The 27,282-nt window shown below is 40.4% G+C and overlaps 1 protein-coding gene and 1 long non-coding RNA gene across 4 annotated transcripts in view; one reads left to right on the top strand and one right to left on the bottom strand.

Moving 5' to 3' along the window:
* The window catches only part of spidr (scaffold protein involved in DNA repair), a 280,768-nt gene that overhangs the window by 180,918 nt on the left and 72,568 nt on the right, over nt 1–27,282 (top strand). For all 3 annotated transcript variants that reach the window (XM_072255220.1, XM_072255211.1, XM_072255230.1), the window contains exon 9: nt 24,871–25,075. In XM_072255220.1, the coding sequence (XP_072111321.1) occupies nt 24,871–25,075 (205 nt within the window). The remainder of the gene's footprint in view (nt 1–24,870; nt 25,076–27,282) is intronic.
* LOC140196292 (uncharacterized) overlaps nt 1–27,282 on the bottom strand; it is a 48,704-nt gene that overhangs the window by 5,451 nt on the left and 15,971 nt on the right. The gene's annotated exons all lie outside the window — the stretch shown is intronic.

Raw genomic sequence — 27,282 nt, 5'->3', positions numbered from 1 at the left:
AAGTAACTAGCAGGGTGGACAAAGGAGAGGCAGTGGATGTCATTTATTTCGATTTTCAGAAGGTTTTTGATAAGGTGCCACAAGTGAGGCTGCTTAACAAGTTAAAATCCTATGGCGTCACAGGAAAGATACTGGTATGGATAGAGGAATGGCTGACAGGCAAGAGATAGTGAGTGAGAAGAAAAAGGACCTTTTCTGGTTGTTTGCTGGTGACTAGTGGTGTTGCTCAGGCGTCAGAATAGGAACCACTACTTCTCACATTGTTTATCAATGATTTAGATAATAGAATTGATGGCTTTGTGGCAATGTTTGTGGATGATACAAAGATAGGTGGAGGGACAGGTAGTGCTGAGGAAGCAATGCGATTGCAGCAGGAGTAAGAATGGGCAAGAAAGTGGCAGATGTAATACAGTGTTCAGAAATGTATGATAATGCAATTTGGTAAAAGGAACAATAGTGCGGACTATTATCTAAATGAGGGGAAGGTTCAAACATCAGAAGTGCAGAGGGACTTTGGAGTCCTCGTGCAGGACTCCCGGAACGTTAACTTACAGGTTGAGTCTGTGGTAAAGAACACAACTGCAATGTTGGCATTTATTTCAAGGGAAATAGAATATAAAAGCAAGGAGATAATGCTGAGCCTTTATGAGACACTAGTTAGGCTGCATTTGGAGTGTTGTCAACAGATTTGGCCCCCATATCTCAGAAAGGATGTGTTGTCATTGGAGAAAGTCCAGAGGAGGTTCACAAGGATGAATCTGGGAATGAAGGTGTTAACATATGAGGAGTGTTTGGCAGCTTTGGGCCTGTACTCACTGGAATTTAGAATAATGCGGGGAGATCTCATTGAAACCCACTGAATGTTGAAGGGACTGGATAGGGTGGATGTGGAGAGGCTGTTTCCTCTGGTGGGGGTATCCAGAACTAGAGGGCACAGCCTCAAAATTGAGGGGGCAACCTTTCAGAACAGAGGTAAGGAGGAATGTTTTTAGTCAGAGATAGTGTATCTGTGGAATGCTCTGCCACAGACTGTGGTGGAGGCCAAATCCGTGAGTATATTTAAGGCGGAAGTTGGTTGTTTCCTGATTGGTCAGATCATCAAAGGATATGGCGAGAAGGCCGATGTGTGGGGTTGAGTGGAATCCGGGATCGGCCATGATGGAATGACAGAGCAGACTCAATGGGCTGAATGGCCTATTTCTCCTCCAATGTCTTATGGTCAACAAATGCTTTCTGAAACAATATTCCAGTGGTATCAAACCTGATTTTGCTTCTTCTCCAGCCTTTTGCATTTATCACTTATCATCTCCCAGCTTCTTACTCTGTCCTCTCTCCCCCAGCCACCTGGCTTCACCTATCAGCTTCTAACATGTCTTCCTCCACCTCCCCCACCTTTTTAACCTGGGATCTTCTCCTTCCTTTCCAATCCTGATGAAGGGTCTCAGCTTGAAACCTCGATTGTTTATTTTGTGTGTGTTGCTCTGGATTTCAAGCATCTGCAGGATCTCTTGTGTTTATCACTTAAATTAACGTTCACTTGATAGTAATATAGAGGATTTCAAAATAGACTTCATTAATTATATTGTGGTCTTACTACTAACATGACCTCTGGTGCAGTCTGTCTAGTTTGTATGCTCTTTCTGTGACCACATAGGTTTTGTTTGGGTGTTCCGGTTTCCTCCCCTGGGTTAGCAGGTTAAAAGGCTGCTCTGAGTCTATTGATAGAGAGTCATAAAGCACTACAGCACAGAAACAGGCCCTTCAGCCCATCTATTCTAGTCTGGACTGTTATTCTGCCTTGTCTGATTGATTTGCACCTGGACCAGAGCCCTCCATACTCCTCCCATCCAGTACTTATACAAAACTCACTTAAGTGTTGCAATCAAATCCACGTGCACAACTTCTGCTGGCTGCTCATTCCACACTCCTACCATACTGAGTGGAGAAGTTTCTCCACTCAGTTTCACCTTAAATATTTTACCTTTCACCCTTAACCTATGACCTTTAGTTGTAGTTTCACCCAGCCTGCTTGCATATACCCTGTCTATATCCCTCATAATTTCATGTACCTCTATCAAATCTTCCCTCATTCTCCTACACTCCAGGTAATAAAGTACAAAACTATTCAACCTTTCTCCAATAACAGAGGTCTTCAAGCTCTGGCAGCGTACATTTAAAATTTCTCTACTCTTTCAATCTTAGTGATATCTTTCCTGCAGAGGTAGGTGATCAGAACTGCACACAATAATCCATATTTGGCCTAAGCAACATCTTGGACAACTTCAATATAACATCCCAACTCCTGTAGTTAGTACTCTGGGTTATGAAGGCCAACGTGCCAAAAGCTTTCTTTACAACCCTCTCTACCTGAGACACCACTTTCAGGGGATTATAAACTTGTATTCCCAGATCCTTTTGTATTATCGCACTCTTTAGTGCCCTACTCTTCACTACCTGGTTTATCCTCTCAAAGTGTAACACCTCACACTTGTTTACATTAAATTCCATCTGCCATTTGTCCATCTGGTCCAGTTCTGCTGCAAGTGTTGATATCCTTCCTCGGCTGTCCATTAGGCCTCCGGTTTTGGTGTCAACATAGTGACTAATGGTGACATCTTGTAGACAGCTTTACAAAACTACTGGATACTCTTCTTCTAAATATACTACTTCTTCTTCAGAAGTATATTGGAAAGAAGAAGAGATCCATTACAGCCTGTAAATTCTATTTTTAAAATATTGTTTTGGGCTGACTGAATGATCTGGTGCTTTCCCAATCTCCTGGGTTATTTGGCGTGGAGTACAGCTGTGGCCATCACTGGGGGTGTATGGAGCTTCGATTCTTAATGGCGGAACACGAACCCGAAGTCAGCTCCATTACTCTGCGCCGACAAAAGTGTCGAGCAAGATTAAAATAGATGAGGACGAGAGCAGAAAACGAACAGTGCCACCGGCCTACATTTGACTGGTCTCCTCTTGCTACTGCAGGCGGAGGGCGCAGGTGTCTTGGACCCCACACTGCAAGGTTTGATCGACTCGGAGGCTCATAGCTGTATCCTTGCTTCCAGCTGTGCTTTGATGTTTAATGTCCTCGACGCAAAATACATTCTACTATCTGTGCGATTTAATCGAGGCACTGTGGCATGGTACTGGATCTGCGTCTGTGGTCGTGGCCATCAGCTCCCAGACTGGCTTCATTCAATACAGTGGCTCTTGGCTGTGACACACTTTTGGGAATTCTGCGGTTTGATGATTAATGTTCTGTGTGCTATTTGTTTGCTTTTTGTTGTTTGCATGATTTGTTCTTTTTTTCACATGTTTCATGATCTTGTTGTGTGGGATTTTCTTTAAATGGGTTCTATGGTGTTTTTTTGTGTAACGCTGTGGTTCACATTTTTACTACTATGCTGTAGGTATTTCATTTTAGCAGCTCTGTCTATTCTGCTTTCAGCCTGTTTGGGGCACCGTTGAAGTTAAGGGATGCTTAGGACTATGTATCATCCAACTAGTATAGTGGATCTGGGAGAAGGTTCCAGAGAATGGGGAGGTGGGGGAGAGAGAGGTTTTGTCAGGGACACCAAGGTTGGTCTTGGTCTTTGTTCAGTGGGAGATGAAGAGAGAAGATGCTGGAGAGAATTGGTTGTAGGATTTGATCTGACACATGAAACATGATTCGACGGAGCCAAGGTGTGGACATCTACAAAGGATCAGTGAATATGGCTTTTGGAAGATTTGAGCTCCAATTTGTGCACATTTGACTGTTTATGTATACTGGGCCCTTTTTGTACAAAAGTCTTTGTCTTTACTCACTCTTTGGTTAAGTTAACGTTCACAGATAAACTTCTTTATAATTGTATGCAGTGTGCAATCTGTTATTTCATGCTGACGGGCTATTGCTGGGCAGTAAATCACCCAAACCAGGGCTTGGGTGGGCAAGGCATCCCAAACCCATGGATTTGGGAGGACCAAAGTCATATACACCCTAGACGTACAAAGCCCGAGAAAGGTGGGTTTGTGCCATGGAATCCAGTGGTGGCTTAGTGAGGGGCTAACAGGCCACATTTCCAGGGAGACGCCTTGTAAAAGTGGCTACCTACAAGAAGACAAGTCGCAAGGATGTATACTGTATATATACTTTGAAGATAAATGTACATTGAACTTTGAAATTTTCAAATCAAGTCGTCACTTTTATTTCATTTCAACCATAACTACTGGTACAGTACACAGTAAAAACGAAACAACGATCCTCCAGGACCATGGTGCTACATGAAACAACACAAAACTACACTCGACTTCAGGCCTACACGGGACTACATAAAATGCACCAAACAGTGCAAGACAGTACAATAATTAATAAACAAGACAATAGGCACAGTAAAGGACAAATTTCAATATAATAATGTAAATGTCAATGTAAACAATGTTTTAGCAGGAATTGAGAAAGAAATGAGCAAAAATTGCAAAGGGAGTGGAGTGGTGTTCAGTTGAGTGTGTGTGTGTAGGCTGATCCAGTTGACCACATTATCATCAAAGTCATTAATATAGTTGACAAACAACAATGGTCGCTGCTCTGATCTGTGCAACACACCCTTAGTCTCCAGTCAAAGGCAACCATCTACTACCACTCTTTTGCTTTTCCTGCTAAGCCAATGTTGAATCCAGTCTACTACTTCATCTTGAATGCTGAGCAACTGTACCTTCTGGACCAGTCTCCCATGTGGCAGTCTGTGGCATACAGTGTACAGTAGTGGTCACCAACCTTTTTAAGCCCAAGATCCCTTACCTCGACCTTAGTGAAAGGCAAGATCTACCTACTAAATCGTTTAGAGAGAAAACAGCTCAGATTGTACTTCCAATTTGAGGCCTTTTATTTGGGCGAATTGTATTTGAATTACACAAAATACTTTTGTCAAACTTTCAAATTAATTCAGACAAGAAAACACTGTAACTAGCATATCAAACAGGCCATAGCTGTCTTTCTTTAAGAATATTACAATACTTCACACCTTTAATACTTAAGTTTCATTATTAAATTTTATTTCAACACGAAAAATAAATGAATAAAAATTGACTGTTGCACTCAGTGTGATCACTGGGGCTGAATACTTTCTGCTAGTTCCCTGAAATTTGGTTCATAACTACAAACAGCTAGTCTGATACAGTCTGTGAGGTGTCTGTCAGTAAGACAGCTCCTGTACTTAGATATAATAATTTTCATCTGTGAAAATGCAATTTCGCATAGATAAGTTGACCCGAAGTAGGTACTGACTTTTAGTGCTATAAAACCAACGCGCACACCGCGCATTGCTGAGGCCCCACCAGTAGTAATTGCCACCAGTTTATGAATGGGGTTGTCATTTTCACTGACATATTTTTAAAACTCATTGTAAGTATCCTCACCTCTCGTTCTCTCCTTTAATTGCAAAAGAGTGAGCAAGTCCTCCTTTGTTGTGAAATCCTGGAAAGCCTTACTGACATACAACAAGCTGAGCTGTTTGCATTATATCCAAGGATTCATCAAACTGTAGTGAAAAATATTCACGGAATGACAAGTCAATCCACGAACTCTGACAGTGATTCTACCCTCCTTGTCACTGTTGCAGGGCCAAGCAGTATATTATGTATTGCGGTTGTGATGTCGTTTTTGTTTTTAAAGTCATTAAAAACAGTTTCTGCCGTAATGGCCATTGCTTCCTTAAATAAATCGCCATCTGTAAAAGGCTTCTTGTGTTTAGCCAAAAGGTGACTTACACGAAATGATGCTTCAATAGCAGCCTTATTTTGAGCAGCATGTTTTGTGGAAAACGATTGCTGGGCCTTCAACCCAGATTTCAGCTCCTCATCTTTCCTGGCATGAATTGCGCTCATTGGGGGGCAGATGTCTTTAAATTTCTGGTGGTTGGTGTTGTGGTGCCGCTCCAGATTCCTTCTTTTAGTCAGTGCTTGTGTTTGGTACACAGCATATATATACACACTTGTCTTTCACCAAAGTAAATAGAAATTCCTCTTCCCATTCTGGATGGAATTTATACGTTTTCGCCTTCTTTCGTGGAGCCTCCGCCATGCTAGCAAGGATATCACGAGTGAGTGCCGTATATTGATGTTTGCAACAGTCTGTACTCTTATCTAATCTAATTGGTCACTTTGATGCAGCAGAAGCTGAAAACGCGCTGCATGGTGGTGGAGCTACACACATGCGCACTGGGCAGAAAGAACAGAACTAAAACCCCACAACCCGGAAACAATCTCTCTTTACAAATAGCTTTACTCTCTTTACACTGCTTTACTCTCTCTACCCCCACGACTGCGGCTAGGCACAGCTCTGACGCCATCTGTAAAATTGCCGATGACACAACCATTATTGGCAGAATTTCAGATGGTGAAAAGGAAACTTACAAGAGTGAGATAAATCAGCTGGTTGAGTAGTGCCGCACTCAGTGTCAGTAAGGCCAAATGATTGTGAACTTCAGGAAGGGGAAGTTGAGGGAACACACACCAATCCTCATTGAGGGATCAGCAGTGGAATGGGTGAATGGTTTTAGGTTCTTGGGTGTGAACATCTCTGAAGATCTATCCTGGGCCCAACAGATTGATACAGTTACAAAGAATGGACAACAGCAGCTGTATTTCTTTAGGAGTTTGAGGAGAATTGGTATGTCACCAAAGACTCGCAAATTTCTACAGATGTACTGTGAAGAACATTCTAACTGGTTGCATCACCATCTGGTATGGAGGGACCATTACACAGGATTGGAAAAGGCTGTAGAAAGTTGGAATCTCAACCAGTTCCTTCATGGGCACTAGTCTCCCCAGCATCAGGACATCTTCAAAAGGTGATTCCTCAAAAAGGCAGAATCCATCAATAAGGACCCCCATCACATAGGGCATGCCTCTTCTCAGTGCCACCATCAAGGAGAAGATACAGGAACCTGAAGACAAACACTCAACATTTAAGGAACAGCCTATTCCCTTTCTGAATGTACAATGAACATTATCTCTCTTTAAATTTTTTGAGCATGAGATGATGTCCTCCAACATATTCAACCGTCTTTTGAGTGTATGACTCCATTGAATGAGAGTTTATCGCCTTCAATTTTATTGGACTTCCTTGATGCACAAATGATCAAGTTGCGAGACATCACAAGAGAGCTTGATCAAGAGATGAAACCTATTTTGTACCTGCCACCACATCATCTGCATGATCTGCTCCCTTAAGACATGTTAATTTTATTCAGATCTTTATTGTAGAGTTATCAAATTTATTTCATTTTGCCCAAGTCCAGGAACTGAACAATTTACCCATCTTCTTTTCTTTTCTGCTGTATTCCAAAAGATATTTAAAGCAGAAACTCAAGATCACATGAAGAATATTTTATGGATCCTCTATCTAACTTTCATCCCTTTCAGCTAAGTACAGTATATCCTGAAAACCTTTAACTTGGCTTGTCAATTGTAAATGCATCGGGTTAAAGTATGTTGTCCCTTTTTTTAATCTGTCATTTATTGTCCATCCTTAATCACCTACTGAATTGAGGGGACAGTGAGATTGTATTTTCTCTGCTTACAGTCTAATTATATGACAAATGGTGCTGAAAGTTATAATGTGCGAAATAATGGAACAAATATTCATGCTCTTTTTAAAAATAATGTTTATAAAAGGAGCTCAAGTATTCATGGTAAGGTCCATATGTCATTTACAAGCAATGTTTCTATTCCTTGTAATAATATTAAAACATAAATTAGATTTGCAGAAATTACTCCTCAAAAAAATGGGATTTCTGCTCTGGACATTTCCTGGTAGTATTTTTGAACTGAGATAACGACACTAATCTATAGCTTCCATTTTTCCTTAATATTCTTTAATGAACTAAGGTTGTCATAAAGTAAGATGTTTGAAGCTGAATTAGTCTAGCGCAGGGAAGCATAGCGCCTGCAATCAGTTTTAATCTTGTTTCTGACAAAAGTAAAATTAGAAATTTACACAAGGGACAATTATTCATAATTTGGTTAATATTAAATGAGTCCTTTCAAATATTTATTTATTTACTTGCTTTAAGAAAACTGAACATTTGCTATCCAACATATAAATAGTTCTGTTCTGAGAGGAGGCACCTGCTGTTCAATTGTTTTTTGAAACTTGTCATATCCATGTTGAAGGCGTGGCTTCAAAAATGAGATAAACAACTATACTCCAGCTGAATCTGTAGTTGATAAGTGTTGTTGATATGATAACTAGTGCTTTTGTTGTTTTGCAAATAAAATGTTAATTGTTCTGATAGTAAGGTACATTCAATTTAACTTTTCTCCCTGTTAGAATGTTGAATATTGAATATCTACTTTGAAAAGAATTTGGGAGTCTTTGTATTCTGTGGAATTGCTTTATTAATATTAATACAAATTAGCTCTACTAATGAATTGCATACTTTAGTCTTCAAGCACAAATCATATATTTCTCAACACAGCAATTTTTTTTGCAAAGACTGATAATATAGTTTACCAGATTATGGGTCATATTCAGTTAAGTAAGAGGATTTAGCTTTCATATTTGTACAACACTATTGATGACTATATAATTGATGTTTTGTTTTAAAATGAATTTAAAATCTTAGCCAAATTGCTCTTATAAAATGGTCATTCAGTGATCTCATCATTATGAATAATTTTCTATTGAGCACTGATTATATGATTGTCTTCAGATGCATTCTTTCATCAGCAGTACATTTGTGGTTTCTTGCAGTAAATCCCATGTTTCCAATTGTCTTCTATCAATCAGAATGAGTTAACTTTAAACCCTGTGATACCTTTGGTTTGTAAACTAACAGTTGATTAGATGAGAATTCCAGAATGATAACTTGAAAACCCTGTTTGTTATGGCTGAACAATTACAGCTATCATTATCTGTCCTTGATGCACAGCAACTAATTTATAATCCATTTAAGAATTTACAGACCCTGGAAAAGCAAGAAAGCCATTAGGTCCAAACAAGTCTTACCTATTCATAAGTAAGTTTCTCCCAACCACTCGCCCCTTTTACTTCCCAATCACTTCCAACTGTGTGTCTCTCTCCATTCCAGTTTGGCTTTCTTTAATGGCTTTTCTAGATGCTACAATATCTGTTTGAAATGGAGATGCTATTCTATAATGATTGACTGTTCAGTAAATTAAATAATTTGCCTAAATTAATTTGTCAATTCTTTATCGTAATTTCAATGAGTTGCTTTTCCCCAAAGGAAATAATTCTGATTTCTTCAATCTTGCCATACCATTCCTAAAGCTAGAATAATCTTATTGGCTATGTATTCCTCAAAAAATGTACCTTATAATGCAGGGAGCAGAATACAGGACTGATTTGGGAGTATCATTTTCATAGAAATATCTGCAAACAAAGAATCTAGTCGCTACTTTTTGGAACACCAATAAAAGCTTTGTAAACATTAAATCATGGAATTGCTATGGCACAGAAATATGTCATTCAGTCCTCTGAATCTATACTGGCCTTTAGTCAAGCAAATCAGTCACTGTTATTCAGCAACTCTTAACCTACATTTCTGTGGATTATTTTCCCTTGTGCCTACAATTCCATAATGCCATAAAACATAGTAGCAGAATTAGGCCATTCCATCACGGCTGATCCCGGATCCCACTCAACCCTATATACCTACCTTCTCGCGATATCGTTTGATGCCCTGACCGATCAGGGAATTATCAACTTCCGTCTTAAATATACTCACGGACTTGGCTTCTATTTAAAAACTCTGAATGGCTCAGGTTCTATTACCCTTGCGATTCCTCTTAGTAATTTGTATGCAGAACTATAAACCTCTACACCCTTGGTCCATAAACAACTCATTGGTGCGGAAGACATCTCTCTATTTGCCCTCTTTAACTAATAACAATTGTCACATCTCTTTTAAATGTCTTAATCCTGTTTAATCAAAGAACCCAGTTTCTCTTCGTTGTTCAAAAACTATTGTTTTCTTTTGATGAATTAATAAGATTAATGAAGGGAATGTAGTAGTATGAAATCTGCTGAAAAAATAATTTCTGAATAAAAGGAATGAGGCAGTTTTTGGCTGTACAAACAGTTTTCAGTGTAGAGAACTGATGTTTGAACATGGGTGATATTGCTCGGAGAGGAACTTTTTATGCAATTGGCTAGGAGGTGTTCTTCAAAAAAGAAGCAAGAAATCGCATGTAGAGCTTGTTCTAAAAATGATTTACTTTTGGCTTTTAATTGTATGCTATATCGTTCAAACACTGGTATCAGAGAACTGTACTGAAGATTAACTTGTTAACTTTTACCTTTGTAACAGAAAAATAAACATTGTGTCTGGCTGTTACAGTCAGAGTCCTACTTACCGGCTATATGACAAATATGACTATAAAATAGCAAATAGTAATTACATCAGTATTTATTTTTAATGCAATTTACTTCCTTTAACCCTGTACACAGCATACATCTTCACCCAAATTTATGAACAAACATTACAATTACAAAACTGATATTAATTTAAACCTTGTCAATGTGAACAATAAAATGAGCATGTTATAAGTAACTGCAATGTTTGAAGTTAGTCCAGGTGGTCAGAGTTCAAAGTCTGGAAGAGTTTGAACTTCTCACTGCAGTAATGTTTCAAAATTTTAGTAAGTACATTTGTAAGAAGAAAAAGTTTTCCAAGTCACCAAAGCAGAACTCTTAAGAGTGACCTGGAATGCCGTTAGTTCAATTCATTGAATTATGTGACTGTTGCTTTGCCTTGCCTTTTAAGAATGATGTTTTATATTGAAGGAAGGAGCCTAATGATTGAACCAAAAGCTTCCAATCCCTGCCAAAGGATCATAGAGTAACCCTGCCATTTGGGGGAATATTAAGTCTCCCATTATTGACTTGTGCAGTGATTCTTGGCAAGAAGAAACTGGATGAGATTGTTGACAATGACTAGGAAGTCAAGCAGCTGAAGACATTCTTGGATGTAACAGACAAGAGAAAATCTGCAAATGCTGAAAATCCAAGCAACACACACAAAATGCTGGAGGAACTCATCAGGCCAGGCAGTTTTGCTGAAGGGTCTTGGCGTGAAACGTCGACTGTACTCTTTTCCATAGAAGTTGGCTGGTTTGCTGAGTTCCTCCAGCATTTTGTGTGTGTTGCATTCTTGAATGTAGAGCTTTTTCTATTACTTTGAGGCATAGTGATACGCTTCACCATTCCTCACAGAAAAAGAGCAGCTCTACAGGCACTTGAAGAATTTGTCTTCATTTTATAATTACTTCATGACTGCACTGATACCACCATGCTAATAAACTGGACTACAACAGAACCAATCTCATTGGGGACCACTGTGAAACAAAGCTGCATCACTGTCCTGACATTTTTTCTCAATCTTTCTTGCTTTTCTTCGTCTGACTACTAACAAACCTTTCAAGCTAATCTTGACAACAAATGGAAAATTGTTCAACCTACTGGATGTATGTTCCAGAACCAAGGCCACCCAAGCCTCTGTAGTTGAGTGGCAGTGTGCAGACAGAATTTGACTAGATGGGACCATTACACAACACCTGTAAGACAAAGATCGTCTAGCAACCTGCCCCCTGTGTACCACATTGTCCTTTCATAATCAGGTTCACAGCAAAATTCTGGAAAGCATGGACCACCACATAGTTGAGGAGCTATTTCTGTGCACAGAAAGGCAAAGATAGTAACATTTAACCACTGTCTTCAATGTACCAGCACAGACTTTGTCTGATTAAGTAATAGGGTATTTGATGATCAAGGCCTCAGTTAAACATTTATGGTATTGGGAGATGAGGTTTAAAAATTCAATGGAGTGGTTCAGAGGCAGTTTATAGAGAGAATGCAATTGGAGAGAGAATTAAGGAGAAAGGCAAGAAGAATGTGATTGTACTAGAATGAGTTCTGAGGAGATTTATACTTATGAAGGAAAACCAACAAGGTTGGAGCTTTTCTATGTGCAATATAGGGGAAGTTTAAGACAAATGAATTTAAAGAGCTTGGACAAGAAGGGCTTATTTCACTTAAGAGGGCGATTGATAACTCTAATTATGGAATTAAATTGATTGATATTATATTTGGAAGGAAGTTGAATTTTTTCAGCTGAAATTTGGTGTGGGAGTCAGAAAACACTACCTAAGAGAGTTAGGGGCTTAAATCGTCATTGGTTTGAAAGCTACCTGGATAAGCACCAGGAGAACCAAAACCCACAAGCCTGTGGGTCAAGATTTGGAAAGTAGGGGTATAACAAATGGATCCATTTTTGGCTGACACAGACAAAATAGGGCTGAATGGCTGTCCTCTATATGCAAACTTATGCAATTCAATAACATTTTTTTAAAACTTGGAAAGCTAAAACATTACAATGAAAATTTTAAATTTTCGTAAAGACTGCAAATCAAATTGGTTGAAATAATTTGGAAGATCATAGAATATTTAGACAGTGATCTGATATAAAGTGCAATGGATGCAGGTTTTTACACCTTGTTAAAATTAAAGACTTTATTCTCATATTAAAGGATCTTTTTTGAAGAAATTTGTTAAAGACACAGGTTAGTATGAAATGGGAAATTTGAATTTAAAGCCTTGTACGTAACTATGAGAATGCAATAGCTTAAGTTGTTTGGAAAATCAGACCAAGACGTTAAATGATTTTTTTCTAACATTGTCAATGATCATACATTTTGGTGAAAATGATGCAAAAAGGAGGATACGGATAACACTAGAATAAATTATAAGAAAATGTTTATAATGTTACAAAGATAAAACAAACCTGAGTACTGGGAGAATTGTTTGGCAAAGATATAAGAGAGCAAGAAGAGGGATTAGCAATACAAGTTCACAAGGGGTACTTCTGAAAATTGTTGAGCTTCTACAATAATGGGGAAAGTAATGGAGAGGCAAAAACGAACAAGGGCCCCAGAGAGTTAGTGACAAATGAAATTATGAATTAAAAACAGGAAGTTTGAAAAAGCAAAACTGGCAGCATTTTTAGAAAGCAAGAAACAAAATTAATGTTTCAAGTTAATGACCTCTCATTAGAACAGGGAAAAACTAAAAATGGTGAGACCATTTGATATAGGTGCAGAATTAGGCCATTTGGCCCATCGAATCAGTTCAGGCATCTCTTTGTAAGCTGGTCCATTTCCTTCTCAACCCAATCTCCTGCCTTCTCCCCATAACCCTTCATGCCCTGACTAATCAAGAAAGTATGAACCTCTGCCTTAAATATACCCAATGACCTGTCCTCCACGGTTTCCCCCGTGTTAGCGAATTGCGCATATTCACCATTCCCTGGCTAAAGAAATTCCTCATTTCCATTCTATATGGGCGTCCCTTTATTCTGAAGTTGTGTCCTCTGGTCCTTGTCTTCCCCCACCACAGAAAACGTCATCTCCACATCCACTCCATCAAGGCCTTTCAACATTCAATTGGCTTCAATGAGATTTCACCCCACCCCCACCCATTTTTCTGAATTCCAGTGAGTATGGGCCCAGAGCTATCAATCTGTCCTCATATGGTATCCTTTTCATTCCTGGAATCATTCTTGTGAACCTCCACAGAACCCTGTCCAAAGTCAGCACATCCTTTCTTAGATAAAAGGCCCAAAACTGCTCACAATACTCCAAGTGAGGTCTTACCAACACGTTATAAAGCCTCGATATTACATCCTTGCTTTTATGTTCCAGTCCTCTCGAAACAGATGTTTACATTGCATTTGCCTTCATCACCACTGACTCAACCTGCAAATTAATCTTTATGAAATCCTGCATGATTCCCAAGTCCCTTTGCACCTCAGAGTTTTGAATTTCCTCTCCAAATAGAAAAAAGGCTGCACTTTTATTTCTTCTACCAAAGTGCATGACCATACATTTCCTGACTCTGTATTCCATCTGCCATTTCTTTGCCCATTATCCTAATCTGTTTAAGTCCTTCTGTAGCCTGCCTACTTCCTCAGTGCTACCTGCACCTCTACCTTTCTTCGTGTCCTGTGCAAACTTGGCCACAAGGCCATCAATTCCATCATCCAGATCATTGACATATAATGTAAAAAGAATCGGTCCCAGCACAGACCTCTAGTCACTGGCAGCCAAGCAGAAAAGGCTCCCTTTATTCCCACTCTTTGCTTCCTGCCAATCAGCCACTGCTTTATGCATGCTAATATCTTTCCTGGGCTCTTAACTTGTTATGCAACCTCATGTGTGGCACCTTGTCAAAGGCCTTCTGAAAATCCAAGTACACATTGACCGATTCTCCTTTGTCTATCTTGCTTGTTATTTCTTCAAAGAATTCAAACAGATTTGTCAGGCAAGATGTTCCCTTAAGGAAACCATGCTGACTACGGTCTATTTTATCATGTGCCTCCAAGTACCCCAAAACTACATCCTTTAACAATCAACACCAACATTTTGCCCAGCCACTGAGCTCAGAGAAAATGGTCAATAACTTACTTTCTTCTGCCTCTCTCCCTTCTTCAAGAGTGGAATGAAAATTGCAATTTTCCAGTCCTCCAGAACCATACCAGAATATATTGATTCTTGAAAGATTGTTCTTAATGCCACCAGAATCTCTTTGCCACCTCTTTCAGAATGTTGGGGTGTACACCATCTGGTCCAGGTGATTTATCTACCTTCAGAGCTTTCAGTTTCCCAAGCACCTTCTCTCTAATATGGCAACTTTACTCATTTCTGTCTCCTGACACATTCGAACTTCTGACCTATTGCTAGTATCTTATACAGTGAAGACTGATGCAAAATACTTATCCAAATCATTCGCCATTTCCTTGTCCCCCATGACTACCTCTCTAGCAACATTTCCAGTGGCCCGAGATCTACTCTTGCTTTTCTTTACTCTTTATATATCCGAAGAAACTTTTGCTATCCTCTTAAATAATACTGGCTAGTTTACCTTTCATCTTTTCGTTCCTTAATGCAATTTTTTTAATTGCCTTCTGATTTTAAAAGTTTCCTATTCCTCTAACTTCTTACTAATTTTTGCTCTATTATATGTCCTCTCTTTGGCTTTTATGTGGGCTTTGACTTCACTTGTCAGCCACGGTTGTGTCATCCTGCCTTTAGAATACAGGTTTCCCCCGCCATCTGAAGGTAGAGCGTTCCTATGAAACGGTTCGTAAGCTGAAATGTAGTAAAACGAAGAAGCAATTACTATTTATTTATATGGGAAAATTTTGTGAGCATTCGTGGACCTAAAAATAACCTACCAAATCATGCCAAATAACACATAAAACCTAAAATAACAGTAACATATAGTAAAAGCAGGAATGATATGATAAATACACAGCCTATATAAAGTAGAAATACTTTTTCAGAATCATTACTGAACTGTTCTCTGGAGCGAAAATCTCACACAAGCGCCGTCGGCAGAAAATCTCATGCAAGCGCTGTTGGCAAAAACACGGCGCACGGCGTAACCTTTAAGCTGTGAAGCTGCCAAATCAAACCAAATAACACATAAAAATACACAGCCGATATAAAGTAGAAATAATGTATGTACAGTGTAGTGTTACTTACGGGAATCGGGACAGCTTGCCAAGCACACTGATGATGGTGTGTTAGACTGAGTTGTCGGAGTTTGGGTGGTGCAGTGGCCCCCCACCCTCCAGGCCGCTGAGCGATACATTGCCGCGAAGAACGCAGGGGTCCAACGGTAGCCGGGAGGTACACAGCACATCTTTAAGAAAAAGCCAAAACATGCTAATTAATTAGGTGCCGCCGTAATTGTCAGCCCAGATCAGTGTTGATTTCCGATTGCGTCGTCTCTGACCTGGGCCGACAATTATGTGTCGGCGGCACCTAATTAATTAGCATGTTTATTTCGGCTTTTTTCTTAAAGACGTGCTGTGTGCTTCCTGGCTACCTTTGCATTCTCCGCGAATCGGTATCTGTCCGTGGCCTGGGGGTTGGGATGGTGGGGCACTGGGGTGTCATTTCGTCGCCTGTTTCCATCAGAGCAGGCAGCTCATCTTCTCCTATGACTGCCCGCCTCGATGTCGAAGGTCAAGGTTCGTCGCCTGCTGTGGCTGATGTGGAAGGTTTGTTTGACTGCTGAACCTCGCGTGTTTCTCTATCACACAGTTCTTTAATAAGAACTCAAACCATCCTACAAATATCCCCTAAGCCGACGTACCCTTTCAAAATTAAAGTCGTACTTTATCAATACTCATTCAGTTTTGATTGTTATCCTTTTTTCTTCCAATTGCATCAGCTCTTTATCTGTCAGTTCTTGTTGATGGGATGCCAAAACCTCTTCAACATCATCTTCGTCTACTTCCACAAGCCAAACTCACATTGTCCTTACTTCATTCACCACGATCAAAACGCTTAATGATGTCTTGTTTTACCGTAAGTGTAACAGCCTTATGAGCTCTTTCAGGCTTTTCTGATACCATAGAACTCATCTTGCAAAAGGCTGCTCACAGGCTTGTGTTTAAGCAATGCCAGCGAGAATCCGGGGGAGAGCGGCTGCCTTTTATCGCGTGCTGAATTTTTTTTTCGTAACAGTGAAAATACCTTCTGAAAGCGAAAATAGGGTACTAATATAGGTCTTTCGTAACAGTGAGGTTTCATAAAGCGAACATTCGAAAAGCGGGGGACACCTGTACTACTTCTATGGATGTATCTATCCTGTGCCTAACAAATTGCTTACAGAAATTTCAGCCATTGCTGTTTTGCCGTCATCCCTGCTAGTGTCCCCTTCCAATCAACTTTGGCCAGCTCCTCTCTCATACCTCTGTAATTTCCTTTCCTCAACTATAATACTGATACATTTGACTTTATCTTCTCCCTCTCAAATTGAGGGTGAATTCCATCAGATTATGATCACTGGTCTCTAAGGGTTCCTTTACCTTAAGCTCTTGAATCATTGCATAACACCCAGTCCAGAATAGCTGATCCCACTAAATAGCCATCTTGTAGCCATTCTACAAATTCCACCTCTTGCGATCTACTACCAACCTGATTTTCCCAATCTACCTGCATATTGAAATTCCCCATGCCTATCATAACATTACCCCTTTGACATGCCTTCTCTATTTCCCATTGTAATTTGTACCCCACACCCTGGCTACTCTATGGGGAATGCCTGTATATAACTCCCATCAGGGTGTTTTTATCCTTGCAGTTTCTTATCTCTACCCACAAGAATTTTACATCTTCTGATCCTGTGCCACCTCTTTCTAAGGTTTTGATTTCATTTTTTAGCAACAGAGCCACCCTCTGCCTCTGCTATCTGCCAGTCCTTTCAATACAATGTGTTTCCTTGAATGTTAATCTCCCAGCTGTAATCCTCTATCAGCCATGACTCAGTGATGTCCACCACTTCATACCTGCCAATCTCTAACTGTGTTACAAGTCCATCTACCTTATTCCATATACTGTGTGCATTGAAATATAATACCTTCAGTCTTGTATTCATCACCTTTTTCAATTTTGCCTCCTTTTACATGCAACATCCCGATGACTGTAATTTTCCCCGATCATCAGCCTGTCCTTGCTAGCAGTCTCACAACACACTGCCTCTGTTTGCAAACCAACCACCCCATCCTCAGCCCTCTGGCTCCTATTCCATCATGAAGAATGGAGAGAACTAAAGAAGGAATAGGGTGAAAGTAGTGGACTTTGTGAGAGGGTGATGCAGCTTTGTTAGTCACAAATGTGTCCAGAGAAGGTGTAACTAGAAGTTGAAGGAAAGCAGAAGTGGAGAGAAGACAGGGAAAAAAGCAATGTTGCGCAGTGATATAGGCTGCAGAAGCGAAGAAGCTAGGTATCTGCAATTAAAGCAGAGTGCTGGAAATGCCTAGCAGATAGCATTTGTGGATATATATGTATATTTATTTAATCAATCTTGTATTTGATAACCTTGAACTTGCCACTTTTAATAAACCATAGAAAATTGAGTATATGAAATGTTAACTTCCCCACATTCTGGAACAGTTCCAGTGCACCTAACTGTGCTGGTTTAGAAAGAGTAAAGAGAACTATAACCTCATGCTCACAAGCCATTGCGCACTGCCTTCTCCTTGCTTCTCACCAGGTTTCAAGGGCCCACATTTTCAAATCCCTGTTATAGCCTCACATTGGGCCTGTGTTCTTGTACGCTGGTTCTGAATTGTGGTTGGAAGAGAAGGTCATAGAGCTGGGTATCTTGCAGTAATTGACCTATTACATAACAGACCAGAATTGTTCCTCCATCCTTCAAGGCACAACAACACTTGTCTTTGCACCATGCGGTACAGAACAACTTGCATGATTAGCACCTCGCTATGCTAATTATATATTCCCTGCCCACTAAGGTTCTGACTGCATTGTGTACCTTGTGTAAGGTACATGGCAGCTGTTTGTTTAGACCATTATGACAGCATCTCCAAAACCAGTGACTAGGAGGTTGGACTGAATTGTCTTTCAGCAAGGTGTGAAAAATCCCTCAAGAGTAGTGCAAGTGCATAATATTGCCAGAGGGGACTTCATATTTGAAAAAGGAATCGGGCAATAATCAATAACAGTCCCTCTTTCTTGTTCTGAATAGCTTACTTAAGATTTCATTCCTATTCCCACTGTTAAAGTACCAAGTTAGAGTAACGAGGTTATGGAAACATACAATTTTTATCCTGATTAATGAAGGCCAGCAAGCCAAATGCCTTGTATGCCTGTGGTACTGCTTTCAGCAAACCATGCTTTTGCAGTCCTATGTTCCTCTATTCCAGAACACTCTACAGAGCTCTACCATTTATTTTACAAGTCTTACCCTGGTTTGCTCTCCCAAAATACAATACATCATATTTATCTGGATTGAAAGCCATTTGCCAGTCCTCAGCCTACTTATCTAGCTGATCCAGTTCCCCCCTGTAAGTCTTGAAAACCTTCTACACTATCTGCAACACCACATATTTTAGCATTATCCACAAACTGACTAACCATGCCTTGTAATTCACATCTAAACTTTTATATAAATTTCTAACAACAGGAGTCCCAACACCAACCCCTCTGGCACTCCACTAGACGTAGGCCTCTAGTCTAAGAAACAGCTTCCAGTCATTATTGTCTGCTGCTTACCACTGAGCCTCCAGATACCATGCGATCTCACACTTTCAGCTTATTACTTTTTATTAAAATCACATTTACATTCATTAGACATGATTCTAGGTGCTGAAAGTTTCATGTCTTTGTGAAGCTTCTGTATTTCTGCAATGAATGATGAGGGTTTTCTTTCTCACTTAATATGTAGAATAATGAAAACCCTTTCAGGAACTGTGATTATGCAAACATGATTTTGTTGAAAATGATATACTGTCGGCAGTTCCCAGATGATGGCAGGGCTTCATGACCCAAACTGTTTGTAAGTCGGAAATGAACAAAACAGTGTGTGAGGAAGGATCACAGAGACAGTTGGGACAGGAGAGTGAGCAGTCATGGGAAGAGCAGCTGCCAGCCAGTCTCACTGACTCAGCATGACCTGGTCCCTAATTATGGTGGCACTGAGGAAGAAAGTGAAGGCACATGAAAATGTTCCATTCCCACCATCAATATCAATATTTGATATTGAAAGAATGTACTTGCAGTTCTGACAAAGCTGTTTTGACCTGAAACACTTACTGTGTTTCCCTTTCACAGACATTGCCTGATGATCTGAGGTTTTCTGGCAGTTTCAGGTTTCCAGCAATTGCAAGTTTTTAATTCAATAAATATCTGGTGATTTGGACCATGGCCCTGCACATCCTTCCTGTCCATGTACCTATCTATATTTCTCTTGGTGTTGAAGTCAAGCCCACATCCACCACTTTTGCTCACACCACCCTCTGAGTGGAGAAGTTCCCCTGAAACATTTCACCTTTCATACCTGTTAACATTTGTGTCAATGCCTTGCATTAGGAATAAGAGATGAGACAGCCTATATGAAGAGGAGAGAGGGGTAGTAAGTAATAGGTGCACCAAGGAAGGATGAAGAACGCTAGTTAGATTCAGCCAGGTACCGGGGAGGGGAAGGTAAGGGTGGAGACTGTTTCTGAATGGTGATGAGTGGAAATACAAAGGCTACTATTGTTGGAATCTATAAAATAAAGAAAGTGATAATCATAATTATTAAGAGAGAGGTGAAGGGTAGGTGGTAATTAGAGGCATAGAGTCATAGGATACTACAGCACAGAAACAGGCCCTTTGGCCCATCAGAACAATTATAGGCAATTATAGACCAGTTAGTCTGACATCAGTGGTGGGGAAGATGCTGGAGTCAATTATAAAAGATGAAATAGCGGCATATTTGGATAGCAGTAGCAGGATAGGTCCGAGTCAGCATGGACTTACGAAGGGGAAATCATGCTTGACTGATCTTCTGGAATTTTTTGAGGATGTAAATCTGAAAATGGACATGGGAAAACCAGTGGATGTAGTGTACCTGGACTTTCAGAAAGCCTTTGATAAGGTCCCACATAGGAGGTTAGTGGGCAAAATTAGAGCCCATGGTATTGGGGGTAAGGCACTGACTGGATAGAAAATTGGTTGGCAAACAGGAAACAAAAAGTAGGGATTAACGGGTCCTTTTCAGAATGGCGGGCAGTGACTAGTGGGGTACCGCAAGGCTCAGTGCTGGGACCGCAGCTATTTACAATATACATTAATTATTTAGATGAAGGGATTAAAAGTAATTAGCAAATTTGCAGATGGCACAAAGCTGGGTGACAATGTGAAATGTGAGGGGTTGTTATGAGAATGCAGGGTGAATTGGACAGGTTGGGTGAGTGGGCAGATGCATGGCAGATGCAGTTTAATGTGGATAAATCTGAGGTTATCCACTTTGGTGGCAAGAACAGGAAGGCAGATTACTATCTGAATGGTGTCAAGTTAGGAAAAGGGGAAGTACAACGAGATCTGGCTGCCCTTGTTCATCAGTCATTGAAGGTAAGCATACAGGTACAGCAGGCAGTGAAGAAAGCTAATGGCATGTTGGCCTTCATAACAAGGGGAGTTGAGTATAGGAGCAAAGAGGTCCTTCTGCAGTTGTACAAGACCCTGGTGAGACCCCACCTGGAGTATTGTGTGCAGTTTTGGTCTCCAAATTTGAGGAAGGACATTCTTGCTATGAAGGGAGTGCAGCAGAGGTTCACTGGGTTAATTCCAGGGATGGCGGGAATGTCATATGTTGAAAGATTGGAGTGACTGGGCTGGTATACACTGGAATTTAGAAGGATGAGAGGGGATCTGATTGAAACATATACGATTATGAAGGGATTGGGCATGCTAGAGCCAGGAAACATGTTCCCGATGTTGGGGGAGTCCAGAACCAGAGGCCACAGTTTAAGAATAAGGGGTAGACCATTTAGAATGGAGTTGAGGAAAAATTTTTTCAGACAGAGGGTTGTGGATCTGTGGAATTCTCTGTCTCAGAAGGCAGTGGAGGCCAATTCTCTGGATTCTTTCAAGAAAGAGTTAGATAGAACTCTTAGAGATAGCGGAGTCAAGGGATATGGGGATAAGGCAGGAACAGAGTACTGATTGTGGATGATCAGCCATGATCACAGTGAATAGCGGTGCTGGCTCAAAGGGCCGAATAGCCTACTCCTGTAACTATTGCCTATTGTCTAAAACCATGCTGAACCATTAATCTGCCTAGTCCCATGGACATGCACCCAAACCATAGTCCTCCGTACCCCTCTCAATTACCCAGATTTCTCTTAAATGTTGAAATTGAACCTGCATCCAAGACAATTTTCTACGTTCTGGAGAATGAAGTCCCAACCTGTTGAACCTTTCCCCATAACTCAGGTCCTCAAGTCCTGGCAACATCCTTGTAAATTTTCTTTGCACTCTTTCAATCTTATTTACACCTTTCCTGTAAGTAGGTGACCAAACTTGCACACTATATTCCAAAGTAAGCCTTTCCAACGCCTTATACAATTTTAACGTAACATCCCAACCCCTGTACTAAATACATTGATTTATGAAGGCCATTGTGCCAGAAGTTTTCTTTCAAAGTTAAAGTAAATTAAGTTTATTATTAAAGTACATACTTGTCACCATATACAACCTTGAGATTTGTTTTCTTGTGGGCATACTCAGTAAATCCAGGAACCATACTAGAATCAATGAAACTCTGCACCCAACAGGTTGGACAAACAACCAATATGCAAAAAATGTGATACTGTGCAAATACAAAAGAGGGAAAAAAATTAAAATAAATAACAATAATGATGATAAATAGGCAATAAATATCAAGAATGCGAGCTGAAGAGTCCTTGAAAGTTGTGGGAACAGTTCAGTGAAGGGGCAGGTGAAGTTCAGTGAAGTTATCCCAACTGGTTCAAGAGCCTGATGGTTGAGGGGGTAATAATTGTTCTTGAATGTTTTGCCGAATCTTCACAAACTTCTAAGGAAGTAGAGGTACTGCCATGCTTTCTTCATAATTGCATGTATGTGCTGGGCCCAGGAAAAGTCTTCTGAAATGGTAACACTGAGGAATTTAAAGTTGCTGACCCTCTCCACCTCGATCCCTGATGAGGACTGGTTCATGGACTTCCTGTTTCCTCCTCCTGGAGTTAATAATCAGCTCTTTGATTTTGCTGTCATTAACTGAGAGGTTGTTGTTTTGGCATCACTCAGACAGATTTTCTACCTCCCTCCTATATGTTGAGTCATCGGCATAAATAACTATGGCATTGGAACTGCGGCTACCCACATAGTCATAAGTCTTTATGACCTGTGATGCCACATTCAAGGAATTATGGATCCATATTCCAAAATCCCTCTGTTTTACCACACTCCTCTGAGCCCTACTGTTCACCATGTAAGACCTACCCTGGTTGGCCCTCATAAGGTCCAAATCTCACACTTATCTGCATTAAATTCCATTTATATGTTTCAGCCCATTTTTTTCCAGCTGGTCCAGATCCCACTGCAAGTTTTGCTAGTCTTCCTCGCTGTCCACTACACCCCTAATCTCGGTCCCATCCGCAAATTTGCTGATCCAATTTATCACATTATCATCCATATTGTTCATATAGATGACCAACAGCAACGGACTCAGCACGTGCGGCACACCACTAGTCACAGGCCTCCAGTTACAGAAACAGCCATTTACTACCACTTTGTGGCTTCTCCGGTGAAGCCAATATCTAATTCAGTTTAGTACCTCATCTTGAATGCCAAGCGAGTAAACCTTCTTGACCAAGCTCCATGTTTGACCTTGTCAAAGATCTTGCTAAAGTCCATGTAGACAACATCGACTGCCTTGCCTTCATCAATTTTCCTGGTAACTTTCTCGAAAAACTATAAGAGTGGTTAGACACGACTTAGCACGCAGAAAGCTATGTTGACTATTCCTCATCAGTCCCTGCCCATCGAAATACTTATATATCCAGTCCCTTAAAGTACTTTCCAATAACTTTCCCACTACTGATATCAGACTCACTAGCCTATAATTTCCTTGTTTATTCTTAGAGCCTTTCTTAAGCAACAGAACAACCTTAGGACCTTCCAGTCTTCCAGCACCTCACCCGTGGCTAAGTATCTCTGCTAGGGGCTCTGCAATTTCTACACTAGCCTCCCAAAGAGTCCGAGGGAACACCTTGTTAGGTGTTGAGGATTTATCTGCCCAAATTTGCATCAAGACACCAAAAACCACCTCGGTAATCTGTAATGGGTCCATGACCTCACTGCTGCTTTGCCTCACTTCAATAGACTCCGTGTCCATCTCTCGAGTAAGTACAGATGCAAAAGATCCATTTAAGATCTCCGCCATCTCTTTATGCATAGATTACCACCCTGATCTTCAGAGGGCTAATTTTGGCCCTTGCTATCGTTTTGTTCTTAATACAAATGGTATATCTGCGGAAACCCTTAGGATACTCCTTCACCTTGTCTGCGAGAGCAAATTCATGCCTGCTTTGAGCCCTCCTGATTTCCTTCATAAGTGTTACCTTGTATTTCTTATACTCCGAAAGTACCTCCTTTGTTCCTACCTGCCTATACCTGCTAAGTGCCTTTTACTTTTTCTTAACCAGTGCCTGTGTACATACATCTATTGATGCTTCTGGACACATCTTCAGTGATATTCCTGGAATCATCGGGTGTTTCGGGTCTTTCAGCATCATACAACCTCCTCCAGGTGACCCAGCTGGGGCTGATCAGACCCTAGCTTGTGTCCAGATGGCTAGCTACTTATGAGTTCGTGGCTGCCCTCTTTTGAGCCACAGCCATCTTGAGGCCCTCTGTGCTGCATCGGTGGTACTGCGGATGGCTCTCCTCTTCCTCTCTCCCTCGATGCCCAAAATGCTGACGGCTCTAACTAAAGAACGGGCTACGTATCCCCTACAACCAACCTCCACTGGGAGACACCTCGCCCTCCATCCAGCCTGCTGACAGTTACTGACCAGTCCTGTGTACTTGGAGAGCTTCCTTTCAAAGGCCTCCTCCAAGCTATCTTCCCATGGGACTGTCAGCTCCAGCAGCACCACTTGCTTAGTCGACTCAGATACTAGGACAATGTCTGGTCGCAGGGTGGTGGCTGCGATATGGTTGGGGAACTTCAGCTGCCCTTCGAGGTCCACCAACAGCTGCCAGTCCCTTTTTCTTAACCAGTGCCTCAATCTCTCTCGAAAACCGAGGTTCCCTAAACTTGTTATTCTTGCTGTTTATTCTTATGTCTCTTGCCTTTTTGCCTTCAATATTTTTACATCATTAATGCTGGGTATTTATTTTTTAGTCTTTTGCATCAACATTATCTGTTTTAAAGTAATTTATGATTCATTTTATTGTTTAATTTCAGTATATTATTTAGCAGGATAATTTGCGAAGTAGTATTTGAACGACAAAGCAACATAATTTGTAATTTTTCAACTTTATTTTTGGCAGGCAGAAACTTGACGTGCAAGGTGAAAGAACTTCTGTTATTTTGTGCACTTACTTCAGTCAGAAGATATTTTCAAAACATGTTGCTGGAATCGGAGTTAAAAATTGCTCCCCTGAAAAGTTACCTGTGTCCAAAAAATCCTCAATATCTTTAGCTGTGAAATTTAACCTCGCTGATGCAAGACAGAAACATTGTTTAACTGATCAGGTGAACTTCCATGCATTTCTGCTTTTTTTACAATTATTTTTATTAAGAGATAAAATATTACTGGCAAGAAGTAAACCAATCTGTTTAGTCAAGTCATTCTGTCCATTTTGTTGAAAAATTCTCCCAATATCTAATGTTAGATGAACACAAATTATTGATCAGCAAAGAAGTTGTGCATTTCTTGCATAGCACATTACTTCATTTCCCTTAGTGTACTGTTACATGCTGAAATTTTAACAGTTCTTAATAGATCTAGAAATGGACTATGCTTTAAACTGAGCTTTAATTTTGCTTTGGACTGGTGGTGCCTAAACTATGGTCAGAGACCTAACCAAATCTTGGTTTGGATGATTTAACAAGAAGTTCTGATATTCAGTAGTATATCAGGCAGAGTACACTCTCTTCGGCTCTCAGTGTGTGCTGTCATGCGGTGTGGGAGATCATTGCATGATGGTCATTACTTTCCTAATTTTTCAGAGTTATAAACAGGAGCTGTGAGTGGAATGAAAGACAGGGATAGGACCTCCTGGGAGGGTATAGGGAAAAATAATGGAGCGTGACAGGGACGGAGGAGATGATAGGACAGGAGGTACAGTATACTAGATAACAAAGAAGAACTCCAGGACACTAGCTCATGCCCTCATCTGGGTGTTGTCAGGATTCCAAAACACAGTAAAGACCATAGGACTCCATAGAACTGTAAGACCATAAGATTCCCAAGTCCCTTTGCTTCACTGATTTCTGAATTTGCTCCTCACTTAGAAAATAGTCTAAGCCTTTATTCCCTCAACCAAAATGCATGACCACATTCTTTCCTACACTATATTCCATCTGCCACTTTTCCCATTCTCTTAAACTGTGAAAGTCCTTCTGCAGACTCCCTGCTTCCTCAACACGAGTTGCCTTTCCATGTATCTTCATATCATCCACAAACCTGACCACAAAGCTATCAGTTCTGTCATCCAAGTCATTGACATATAACAAAAAAAGAAGTGGTCTCAACACCAACCCCTGCAGAACACCAGCAGCCAACCAGAAAAAGCTCCCTTTATTCCCATTCTTTGCTTCCTGCCAGTCAACCAATCTTCTATCCATGCTAGCATCTTTCCTGTTAGAGAAATCGTCTCTTCTCTCGTTTAGCCATCCCATGTGCAGCACCTGGTCAAAAATAATGCACGGTGACATAAAGAAAATTGAATAATTATTATTATCATCAAAATAGGAATATTATTATCAAAAATATAATGATAGGTATAATTTTCCCTTAACAGCCCCTCTAATTCCTGGAATCTTTTGCAATGGCCGTAAAGAAATAGTACAGGCTTAAGTATAGACTGAAACAAGAAAATATTACAACTCTATTTGATGAATCGTACCATTTCCCTCAGAGCTCTTTTGCAAATTTTCAGTCAGATTGTCAAAATTGATTGACAAGAGACATGAGAGGCAACTTTTTTATATACAGGATGGTGAGTATATTGAACAAGCTTCAAGAAGTAAAGGTCTCAGCAGTTGCAATATTATTTAAAAGGCACATAGAGCTGCTGGGCTTGGAGGGATATGGGCTAAGTGCAGGAAATTGGGACCAGCTGGGCGCCATTGTTGGCATGGACTCCTTGGGCTGGAAGGAGCTGTATAAAGTATTGTGCAAAAGTCTTCAGCACTCCAGATTATTTATATGGTTTCAGATGGTACAGACTCAACAGAAATCTGATCTCAACATCATTGAGGATGTTTGGGATTTCCTGGAGAGGCAGAATCAAGTGAGACAGCCAGTGTCTGTGGCAAGTTCTCCAAGATGCTTGGGACAACTTACTAGCCAATTTTCTTATAAAATGGCACAACACTGCAAGAGAATTAATGCAGTTTTAAAGGCAAAGGGAGATCACACCAAATATTGATTTGATGTATTTTTGAAAGCATCTTCGCTTTATAGATTTTTTTTTGCATGTGCCTGAGACTTTTGCACAGTACTGTAGAACATAGAGCGGTACAGCACAGGAACAGGCCCTTCGGCCCACAATTCTGTGCCGGACCAATTAAATTAGTAATCAAATGGCCAACTAAACTAATCCCTTCTGCCTGCACAATATCAATATCCTTCCATTTTCCTGTATCTATGCTGTATTGCTGTAGGTCTCGATGGTTCTAAGTATATCTCACATGGCACTTAAATTCAGCCATGTTGTGTTAAATTTAAGTGAAAA

Source organism: Mobula birostris, chromosome 1, assembly GCF_030028105.1.
Source record: "Mobula birostris isolate sMobBir1 chromosome 1, sMobBir1.hap1, whole genome shotgun sequence".
NCBI lineage: Eukaryota > Metazoa > Chordata > Chondrichthyes > Myliobatiformes > Myliobatidae > Mobula > Mobula birostris.
Note: the sequence above shows the minus strand (reverse complement) of the source record. Positions and strands in the feature narration are given on the sequence as shown.